Source organism: Eriocheir sinensis, chromosome 20, assembly GCF_024679095.1.
Source record: "Eriocheir sinensis breed Jianghai 21 chromosome 20, ASM2467909v1, whole genome shotgun sequence".
In the NCBI taxonomy this organism is placed as follows: domain Eukaryota; kingdom Metazoa; phylum Arthropoda; class Malacostraca; order Decapoda; family Varunidae; genus Eriocheir; species Eriocheir sinensis.
Genome location: NC_066528.1, coordinates 7,549,918 through 7,561,477, shown reverse-complemented (window position 1 = coordinate 7,561,477; position 11,560 = coordinate 7,549,918). Strand labels below are relative to the sequence as shown.

Genomic DNA, 11,560 nt, shown 5'->3' with positions numbered 1-11,560 from the left:
TTGCACAAAATTTCAGCTTGGTCGGATAGATGGGAGATGCCCTTTAACGTAGACAAGTGCCAGGTCCTTCAAGTTGGAACGAGGAATAAGAAGTTTGATTACGAAATGCGCGGCGTTAAACTCAAAAGCGTTCAATGCGTCAAGGACTTGGGGGTCAAAATCGCGTCAAACCTCAAATTCTCACAGCAATGCATCGATGCAGCAAATAAAGCGAACAGAATGTTGGGCTTCATTAAAAGAAACTTTTATTTAAGAATAAAGATGTAATACTCGCTCTACAACAGTTTAGTCAGACCCCACTTGGAATATGCGGTACAGTTTTGGTCTCCCCACCATGCAAAGGATATTGCTAAATTAGAAGGTGTTCAGCGTCGGGCAACGAAAATTATCCCTTCCTTGCGCAACAAATCCTACGAAGAAAGGCTTTCTACCCTTAACATGTTCTCTCTTGAGAAACGTCGCCTCCGAGGAAAACTGATCGAATGTTTTAAAATACTTAATGGTTTCACGAATGTAGACAGATCAACATTGTTTATGATCGATGACACTTTGCGCACGAGGAACAATGGCGTAAAACTCAGATGTAGACAAGTAAATTCAGACTGCACCAAATTTTTCTTCACCAACGTTGTAGTGCGAGAATGGAATAAGCTCCCATCATCAGTGGTCCAGTGTAACACGATTGACTCCTTCAAAAATAAGCTCGACCGTCACTTCCTTCAACTTAATAATCAACTAGAGTAGAACTGCAACGTTTTGGAGTCTTCTGATTAATGTAAAATCACTTAGGTTTAAGGACAGACCACCAAGTCTGGACCATGGGGTCTGTGTGGTCTGATTTTCTATGTAAATCTATGTAAATCCACTACTACAGTCCCTTGCCGTTCCCATGTAGCACCAGGGTTGGCAGGTCCAGGGAGAGGTTCGTACAGGTTGTTCTCCACGACGTATACTTGTTGCTGGTCATCCCTGGCTCTGGTGGGGTTTACAGGTCCAGGGAGAGGTTCATACAGGTTGTTCTACACGACGTATACTTGTTACTGGTCATCCCTGGCTCTGGTGGGGTTTACAGGTCCAGGGAGAGGTTCATACAGGTTGTTCTCCACGACGTATACTTGTTGCTGGTCATCCCTGGCTCTGGTGGGGTTTACAGGTCCAGGGAGAGGTTCATACAGGTTGTTCTCCACGACGTATACTTGTTGCTGGTCATCCCTGGCTCTGGTGGGGTTTACAGGTCCAGGGAGAGGTTCATACAGGTTGTTCTCCACGACGTATACTTGTTGCTGGTCATCCCTGGCTCTGGTGGGGTGTACAGGTCCAGGGAGAGGTTCATACAGGTTGTTCTCCACGACGTATACTTGTTGCTGGTCATCCCTGGCTCTGGTAGGGTGTACAGGTCCAGGGAGAGGTTCATACAGGTTGTTCTCGATGACATAGTCTTGTGTGGGTGTGGGTGGGTAAAGCTGGTGGTGATACTGGACCCCCATGCCTGTTGATCAGTTGTTATAATAGTCATAAGTAATAGTAATAGTAGTAGTAGTAGAAGTTGTAGTAGTAGTAGTAATAGTAGTAGTAGTAGTAGTAGTAGTAGTAGTAGTAGTAATAGTAGTAATAGTAGTAGTAGTAATAGTAGTAGTAGTAGTAGTAGTAGTAGTAGTAGTTGTAGTTGTGGTGGTGGTGGTGGTAGTAGTAGTAGTAGTAGTTGTATAATAATTTTTTTTAATTCTATATATTGTCATTTCTAGTATCCCACACACACACACACACACACACACACACACACACACACACACACACACACACACACTGTTGCCCATAATATGTTCCTGGTTTACGTAAATTACATGGTGGACAGAAGTAAAGACCTTGAGGAAAGTGGAAACTGAGAAAGACTTAAAAATACTCCGGGATGATCCAGACGGGACTCACGAATGGAACCTGTCATGGGAAACGAAGTTCACTGCAAAAAAAGCAAATTATTGGCCGACAGTTGTAAGAGGCATCACTGAACTATTCATTGGGAAACTGACGGATTACAAGAACGAGAGGAGAGTGTAGGAGTTAAATGGTGGGGGTGATTCAGCCTGATCTGTCACCCATAAGACGCATTAATCAGATCATCAGCAAGGCCTTTAAGTTAAGCTGTAGATAGACTTGAGAGAAATTTTACGAAGAGAGGAAAGAAAACATGATAGCAGGAGAACGAAAAGTGTAATGAAGATGGAGAGAATACAAGTAGTTAGTTACATATATATATATATATATATATATATATATATATATATATATATATATATATATATATATATATATATATATATATATATATATATAAAGGAAACACAGGAAAAGAATGTAGCTGCTGTCCTTACGAGAGAGAGAGAGAGAGAGAGAGAGAGAGAGAGAGAGAGAGAGAGAGAGAGAGAGAGAGAGAGAGAGAGAGAGAGAGAGAGAGAGAGAGAGAGAGAGAGAGAGAGAGAGAGAGAGAGAGAGAGAGAGAGAGAGAGAATTACACATAGAATTACATATATAACCAGACCACACAGGCCCTAAGGCCCAAACTAGGAAGTCTGTCCTAGTCCTAAGTGAAATATGTTATGCGGCCACCATGGCGTTGAAACTGACCAGGTGAACATTGAGTTGGAGGAGATAGCGGTCAAGATTATTCTTAAATGATGCAATCGTGTTACACTGTACAACTGATGGTGGTAATATGTTCCAATCTCGAACGACAGCATTAGTGAAGAAGAATTTTGTGCAATCTGTATGAACTTGTCTACATTTGAGTTTAGCGCTATTATTTCTCGTTCGCGTCGAATCATCCATCACAAACAGCTTGGTCGGGTTCCCGTTGGTAAAACCGTTAAGTATTTAAAAGCACTCGATCAGTTTTCCTCTTAGGCGGCGTTTTCAAGTGAAAACAGGTTTACATGTGACAGCCTTTCCTCGAAGGGTTTGTTTCGTAATGAAGGAATCATCTTGGTTGCTCTACGCTGAACACCTTCTAATTTAGCAATGTTTTTCGCATGGTGGGGAGACCAAAACTGCACGGCATACTCCAAATGAGGTCTGACGAATCTATTATACAAAGATAGTATAATTTCTTTATTCTTCAATGAAAAATTTCTCTTAATCAAACCCATCATCCTGTTTGCTTTTCTAACGGACTCGTTGCACTGCTGGGAAAACTTGAGGTTAGACGCGACTGTGACGCTAAGATCTTTGACCGAGTGAACGCTTTGAATTTTAACGCCGCACATTTCATAGTCCTTTTTTTATATTTCTAGATACAACCTGCAGAATCTGACACTTGTTTATATTAAAAGGCATTTCCCATTTTACTGACCAATCTGATCCATTCGTGAAGCTTACCCCCGATACCTATTTCCTTGATTTTATGAAGCAACTTGTAGTGTGGGACTTTATCAAACGCCTTCTGGATGTCCAAATAAATAATATCAAGTGATTTAGAAACATCATAGACTGCAAAAAGCACGTTATAGAACGTTAATAGATTCGACAAACAAGATCTGTTGTTATGGAAACCATGTTGCGAGTCCAGGATTAGCGAATTACACTCTAGGTAGTTAACTACTTTATCTCGAATAATTATTTCAAATAATTTACCAATAATTGAAGTTAAGCTGATTGGCCTGTAATTATCCGGTAATTTCCGGTCGCTTTTTTTTAAATGGGTGTTACGATAGCCATTTTCCAATCACTAGGAACGATACCATGGTGCAAAGACATATTAAACAGCATTGTTAAAGGTCTGAGTATCTCTTGATATTTCTTTAAGTAATTTTGGATAAATTTTATCGGGTCCAGGACTTTTGCTAATTTTAAGTGACTGCAGCGCTTTGAGAACCTCATCTGTACTGATTTCAAAGTCAGGACTGGGATTTTCAATGTGTTTAGAACAGCAGCACTATCGGTAGAACTGCTATTAAAAAGCGAGGCGAAAACTATTAAAAACCGACGCGAAGCTGTTGAAAACCGAGACGAGAGAGAGAGAGAGAGAGAGAGAGAGAGAGAGAGAGAGAGAGAGAGAGAGAGAGAGAGAGAGAGAGAGAGAGAGAGAGAGAGAATTACATAGAATTACATAGAATATCAGACCACACAGACCCCATGGTCCAGACTAGGTGGTCTGTCCTTAAACCTAAGTGATTTTACATTAATCATAAGGCTCCTAAACGTTGTATTTCTACTCTAGTTGATATTAAGTTGAAGGAAGTGACGGTCGAGCTTATTTTTGAAGGAGTCAATTACACTGGACCACTGATGGTGAGAGCATATTCCATTCTCGCACTACAACGTTGGTGAAGAAAAATTTGGTTCAGTCTGAATTTACTTGTCTACATCTGAGTTTTACGCCATTGTTCCTCGTGCGCAAAGTGTCATCGATCATAAACAATGTTGATCTGTCTACATTCGTGAACCCATTAAGTATTTTAAAACATTCGATCAGTTTCCCTCGGAGGCGACGTTTCTCAAGAGAGAACATGTTAAGGGTGGAAAGCCTTTCTTCGTAGGATTTGTTGCGCAAATAAGGGATCATTTTCGTTGCCCGACGCTGAACACCTTCTAATTTAGCAATATCCTTTGCATGGTGGGGAGACCAAAACTGTACCGCATATTCCAAGTGGGGTCTGACTAAACTGTTGTAGAGCGGAAGTATTACATCTTTATTCTTGAATAAAAAGTTTCTTTTAATGAAGCCCGACATTCTGTTCGCTTTATTTGCTGCATCGATGCATTGCTGTGAGAATTTGAGGTTTGACGCGATTTTGACCCCCAAGTCCTTGACGCATTGAACGCTTTTGAGTTTAACGCCGCGCATTTCGTAATCGAACTTCTTATTCCTCGTTCCAACTTGAAGGACCTAGCACTTCTCTGCGTTAAAGGGCATCTCCCATCTATCCGACCAAGCTGAAATTTTGTGCAAATCCTCTTGGAGGCTTTGCCTGTCTTCGTCAGTGAGAACCGAGTTACCAATCTTTGTGTCGTCTGCAAATTTACTAATGCGATTATTGAGTCCAACATCCACGTCGTTGATGTAAATAATAAAGAGCACTGGGCAAAGAACCGAGCCCTGAGGGACGCCACTAGTGACTGGCGCCCACTCTGAGTTAAATCAGTCAATCACTACTCTTTGTTGTTTGTTGCTCAACCAATTCGCGATCCATTGGTTTACTTGACCGTCAATACCTATTTGCTTTAATTTGTAAAGTAATTTATGATGTGGGACTTTATCAAACGCTTTTTGAAAATCAAGATAGACTACGTCCAGTGATTTGGTTACGTCATAAACAGCGCATTTCCGGCTGATACGGTCTTTGTTCTCAGACGCTCCCGGTTCCCATATCAACTATTTCCAAAGGCCGAAAAGAAGGTCAGCAGGGGTTCCAATGCGTTCTTTTTAGGTTCATGGCACAGAAGAAAGGTCAAACTACAACGTGAGTCATAAAACTTCCCCTGGAAATGCCCAAAACTCCCTCGAAACCCATGTAAAATATGTGCTTGGTAAAAGGGTTGGTATTTTCAGACGTTTTCGCCTCTCGCATCAGCTGCATTTCCAAAGGTGGAAAAGGAGATCAATCGGGTTTCCATGGTTCTCTTTAGTTTCATGGTACAGTAGAGGGGTCAAGTTACCGCCAGCCCGTAAAACTACTCGTGGAAATGCCCTAAGTCTATATACACCAATTCAAGTCATACGCAGGTTTGTGGGAGGAGACACGGCAGAGGCGTGGCTTATGCGTGACGTTGCTTGGAGCCAAACTAGAGAATGTAGAAACAGGGATTTAGAGAAAACGAAGAAAGGCGGACTAATTTAAATCAATCACATCAACATGCCCTCCCTCACACCCCACACCGCCGTTTGTAGGCATTGGAATAACAATCACGCAATAGCACAACAAAAAGGCATATTTTTTCATCAGTGGCTTGCCTGAACGCGCTGTGAAAGAAAGCAAGCATGCACATCCAAAGTGCACACACGGCCGCAACTTTAGTCACCCCTGAATTGGCGGTTATTATTTTTTTTACCTTCAAGTGACGTCATCCCTCTGCTCCGCCCCCAAACCGCCCCCTGCGCGTACCGGTCGCAGTTTTGAAGCAGAGTGACTTGACTTGGTATATATAGACTTAGGAAATGACCTAAACACCTGTATACGAAAGCTTTGTCAATTTTTTTTTTTTTTTTTTTTTTTTACGTTGCCTATTGCGCCGGTAGGCATCTTCCCGGTGGGGCCTGATGGTCGGCCCAGCCCGTTCTGGCGCAGGCGAGTGTTTATAGTGGCGCCATCTTGCATTGGCTCATGCTGCCCCCCGGAACTCGTTCTTGATTCGCTTGGACGGCTTCCTCTAGAGTCCGGGTTGATGGGTGGTCTTCAGGACAGCATGTGGGTAGTTTTAAGCCACTCGGCGGTGACTGAAAAATCCGAGTGGTAGCGTGAGGATTCGAACCCGCGTCGTCCATCACGCGGCGAATGTGGGTCCAGTACGCTATCACTTCGGCCACCGCCTACCCAATTACGTGTACTTGGACGCTGAACCAAAGCACTTACATTTGACAAGGCTTTCGTAGGAGCTTCGGGCACTTCCAGGGGTAGTTTATGACCCCTGTGGTAGTTTGACCCTTCTTCTGTGCCATAAACCTAAAAAACACTCCGTATAACCCGATTGATGTCCTTTTTCGGCCCTTGGAAATAGTTGATGTGAGAGGCGGAAGCGTCTGGGAATACCGACCTGTGACCTTACGTAAAATCACAACAAGGAAAAGACACAATACTAACGTGATGCCGCTGATCTGCGTCTTCGTCGCCTGCGGCAGACCACCACCACCACCATTATCACCAGGAATATCACCACCGCCACCACCGACACCACTATTGGCAGCACCACCGACGAAGACGAAGACGCAGATGATGCAGGGGACGGGAAGGGATCTATGGTTGTGGTTGTTGATGTCGTTTCCGTAGTGGTTGGGGTGGTGGAAGTCGTGGTTGTGGTTGTTGTAGTCGTGGTTGTGGTGGTGGTTGTAGATGGGGGAGTCCTTGAAGGTGGCCTGAATGGAGGCTTTGCAGTGCTGATATAACGACTTGAAGGCTTCTCGCAGATGTTCGCAGTAGTGGGCGGCTGACTCACTCTCACACTTGCAAGACATGTTATTCCTGGATTGTTCAATCTCCAAATCGGGGGCCCACGAACAACAACACTCAGACTTCCAAGGTACGACTCACATAAGACATAACGATCACATATCTTTTGGCAATAAGCGGTAAGAAGATGAAAGCGAATGAAGCAGTATTTTAAACCATGATTCGCCTTCTGTTGGTACTTTGTCACATTCACTCTCATCCACTCCCACTTCTCTCCTGTGGCAGGGAAGCAAGGGTCAGCACGGAACCAAGCTACGTGTTGAACGTTCCATTGATTTACTTTGACGCTGATCCCTCTAAAATCACTTCCCGGCTGCACGTACCCATCGCTCCACAGATTGTATCCTTCTGCACTGGAAAACATCACTTCGTCTTCCGAGTATTCCACTTCTTTCTCAGGAGTGCTACAGATCTGCCAGGTCGAGGCGGGGTTGAGAGCGCCCCCAACACCCAGAGCGAGCAAGGCAGCGACAATCACACCGGTCTGCACCATAGCGAGTATATCTGTGTGTGGAGAAGCAAGCTTACGTGTTAACCATGGAACAGGATATCCTCTCGACGATAACAGGACGTCTATAGGTCACACACAGGTAAACACACAGGCTGCCATCTTTGTTCAATGTTGCAACTATGAGGAGCCCGGCCAGGCCACCTTAAAGAAGAGATTTTACCACTTATATCACGTTCTGAGGAATAACAATTAACTCAATCTATTTATCTAAAGCATAATGGGTAATATTGTATGGGCACTTCCCCCCCACCCCTTAAATCTCTCCATATTGGCTACATACTGCTGTTTGTTTTTTTGTTTGATTTTCCTTATCTATCCTCTATCTCATCTGTCTATCGTTACCTATCGTTATCTATCGTTACCTATCGTTATCTATCGTTACCTGTCTACCTCTCCCCCGTCCTATCGTTGTCTTTCCTCAAAATATATCAATAAAAGGTAATGATTTAGTTGTAGAGTTATATTTCTTCGGGAATGAAGGTGTTACAGATCACCAACAAGAATCTTTATTATTGTCCACAGAGTCAACCTTTACAAAAGTGTTTGGTAATCACTCGACACTCCCTCACCCTCAGCCTTGCCCTCAGCCTTGTAAGATAAAGGTACAATGGGGACGCGTTATAGCCGCGCTCATCACAATCTCGCTGGCCCCAGAGCCTGCAGCGGGGAAGAACCATTACCCCGGGACACAGGGCCAGTGTGACGTGCGGGTAATCACTGTTTATCTTCACAAGTTTATTTTATCCAACAACTAAATCAGCAAAGCAGAAGTTAACCTTTCCAGGAGCGCTACAAGTTCGCCTGTCTATTCACTGCTTTGGCCGCTTCTTCGCTCAGAACATATCAGATTCAGCGAGGCATGGAAAACATATTATTTTGCCCTAGTGAACAAAGTTTTCATGTGTCACAGCGTGGAAAGCGAAGTTTAAGCAGTGCCATATACCTTGACATCTATCATAGAAAAAAATAAACTTGAATCACAAATGTGCAGTGAAAAATACCGTCTGTTCGTAAGTTTGTTCCCATCTACTATACATTTCAGCGGCGGACAAACGCTGTTTTTCGCAAATATCTCCTAAACGAATCGTTGGATCAGTATGACATTTCAGCACACTACAGTTAACATCCGGACCTAATTTATGGCTAACATACCACGATACTATATGTGTTATGTGAGGAGTTTACTCGTGGAAAATAACACAAACCCGACGAGTCATGTTGACGCATTCGAAGGAAAGTGTGCCCCCCCCCCAACACCCTCCCAAACTATTCCTAACCACAACTACTTCTCCCCCTTCTCGCTCTCATTGTCCTTCCTCTTCTCCCCCTAGCTCCTCGCCTCCCTCATCATTCTTATGTCCCTCCCTATTTCTCCCATCACTGTATTATATAGTAGAATGTTATGTAGGTGTATATGTATATATATGATTATTAACTAAGAGCATGGTACAATTCCATGGAGGCAAGACGTATTTCACGTTGATAATTACTGTACAACACCTGGATGCGCCTCGGCAGTCAATGAGTTATACCCTGCCTCTGCTTGAGTCATAGCCTCGGGCTGGGAAAGGGGGATGGTGTGAGTAGGGGGGTGAAGAGGGAAACGAGGAGGGGGATGCTGCGATATTGGGGTAGGGAAGGAGTGGTCTGGGGGTTGTTCGGGGCGTTGGTGGAGGGGTTAGACGAGTACCCCACACTCGTCCGATTCTGTATAACACCTTAGATATGATGACTGGATTAGGCTTAATATCAGTCAGTAAACTCCTCACATAACACACATTGCAATATGGTATATCAGCCATAAATTAGGTCCGGGTGTTAAAGGTAGTGTACTGAAATATCATACTGATCCAACGAATCGTTTAGGAGATATTTGCGAAAAACAGCGTTTGTCCGCCGCTGAAATGTATAGTAGGTCAATATTCTCAGGTTTATGTAAGCGCGTTGACAAGAGCTTAGGGGTATCAGTGTAGAGACAAAATGACTGAGAATGGTATTATCAAACGCTTCAGGTTTTTGTTACGACTATTTTTTAAGGTCAGAGAGGAGCTACGTCGAGTTGTCACGAGTGTTTTTCCCGTTCACAGCGCGGAGGCCTTACAAAACTACCGCCGGGCTCAGGAAACCACCCATGGGAACCCCGACAACTTCTGCGAGCCTTTCGAAATTGATCTACTAAGCCTTCGAAGGGTTATTAATATGGAGCTACGTTGGTTTTCATGAGTGGGTTTCCCGTTCACAGCGCGGAGGCCTTACAAAACTACCACCGGGCTCAGGAAACCACCCAACCCTGGAAACCCCGACAACTTCTGCGAGCCTTTCGAAATGGATGGACTGAGCCTTCGAAGAGTTTGATAATGCAGACCTATGTGTAGAAGCAAGGTGACTGATATACCACGGCCTCGACCTTTTTTTTTCTGCGCCCACTCCTGTGAGCCATCATATCTATCGTCCACATTACAATTCAAGCTTTATTTATAACTACGACTGTTAACTAGAATTACAGTACAGTTCAAGCTACACTTAAGTCGATCTCCGAGTGGTATCTCCAAAACTAGTGTGTGGCAACCCCCCTGCAGCCAGTGAGTCGAATCTCCTCATGAATCGTGCGAAACCGGGCAACCCTCGCAGCCTCACTCCCTCGGCGGACTCCGTGGATCGAGGTGCACGCGCAGAAGGTATGGACATAAGAGCTTTTACATTGATGTTTTTACTATCCATATCAGACCCTATGACATACCGTGTTTCGCAAATATCTTTCAAACGAAGACTCGGATCAGCATGGGACTTTGGCACAGATTGCTTCACACACTTCGCTAATTTTTGACGCTATTGTGCAATGCCAGATGCGGTTAATTACGGCGTTTACTCCTGACTGTGATGGCAAAACCTGCGTGAGCCACTTACACATTCGAACAGGTGAGGCGTGACGTATTTGTGACGTGTATCCACCACCTACCTCCACCCCTGGCCTCCCCTACTCCCATCCCTCCCTCTCCCTTCCTCCTCCTCCTACCCCTGCACTCTCTCCCTGCCCTCTTTCTCCCCTCTCTCTCTCTCTCTCTCTATATATATATATATATATATATATATATATATATATATATATATATATATATATATATATCGGTATACATGCGATGTGAAGCGTTGCACAGATATGACTTGTCAATAATGGCGTATAACTCGAAAGTATATGCTAAGTATGGTCTGGTGTTTTATGCACACGACCTTAATTTCTGTTCCAGCGTAACTGGATGTTGCGTAAGTGCTGTATGAGGTTTGTTTGGCAATTATACAACCATTGAAAGTTGTACGAGTATATGACCCTCCTTCCCACAGGTTACGTTGAGCGTATGATGGTATGAAGCACGTAGCTGACGCTTGATCATTTATAGGAAATCGCGTAAGAGACGGAAAGGAATAGGGGTGGAATTGAAGCGGGAATTCATCGCAGAGTAAAAACTTGAAACGAAATTGGAGAAATATATGAATAATTTATTTTGATGTTAGGAAAAGACTGCCATACGATGTGTTCATGTAGATATGTTAAAAAGTCATAGCAAACAAAAATAGATTGCGAGTATATGATGGGTGGATTAATAATGTAAATAACTGATCACATAGGCTATGTTACTTCAACATTCATCACCATCGACAAACAGGTCATCCTCGTCATCACTGTTGATGCTGATGCTGACGGGATGTAATTTCTATTTATCTGCCATTAATTCAAGTCATACGTGTGCATGGATTCATATCTCGTGTAGAGCACAAGTGTAGAGAGAGAGAGAGAGAGAGAGAGAGAGAGAGAGAGAGAGAGGAGGGGGGGGAGAGGGGGGAGAAGGGAGGTAGGGGGGAGAAAGAGAACGGGGGGAGAGAGTGCGGG

General features: G+C 43.8%; 1 protein-coding gene and 1 long non-coding RNA gene across 4 annotated transcripts in view; one reads left to right on the top strand and one right to left on the bottom strand.

The window, feature by feature from the left end:
* The window catches only part of LOC127001137 (protein bunched, class 2/F/G isoform-like), a 39,221-nt gene extending 31,453 nt beyond the window's left edge, over nt 1-7,768 (bottom strand). Inside the window, exons 1-2 of one of the 3 annotated variants that reach the window (XM_050865340.1) lie at nt 7,484-7,768; nt 1,038-1,489 (exon numbers count right to left, since the gene is read on the bottom strand). In XM_050865340.1, the coding sequence (XP_050721297.1) occupies nt 1,038-1,489; nt 7,484-7,487 (456 nt within the window). In that variant the 5' untranslated portion in view covers nt 7,488-7,768. The other 2 variants (XM_050865342.1, XM_050865339.1) reach the window with 2 other exon arrangements.
* LOC127001139 (uncharacterized) lies at nt 276-1,503 on the top strand. Its single transcript, XR_007754752.1, has 3 exons — nt 276-932; nt 1,014-1,337; nt 1,419-1,503. It is a non-coding gene; the product is annotated as an uncharacterized LOC127001139 (long non-coding RNA).
* Nucleotides 7,769-11,560: the final 3,792 nt, after the last annotated feature.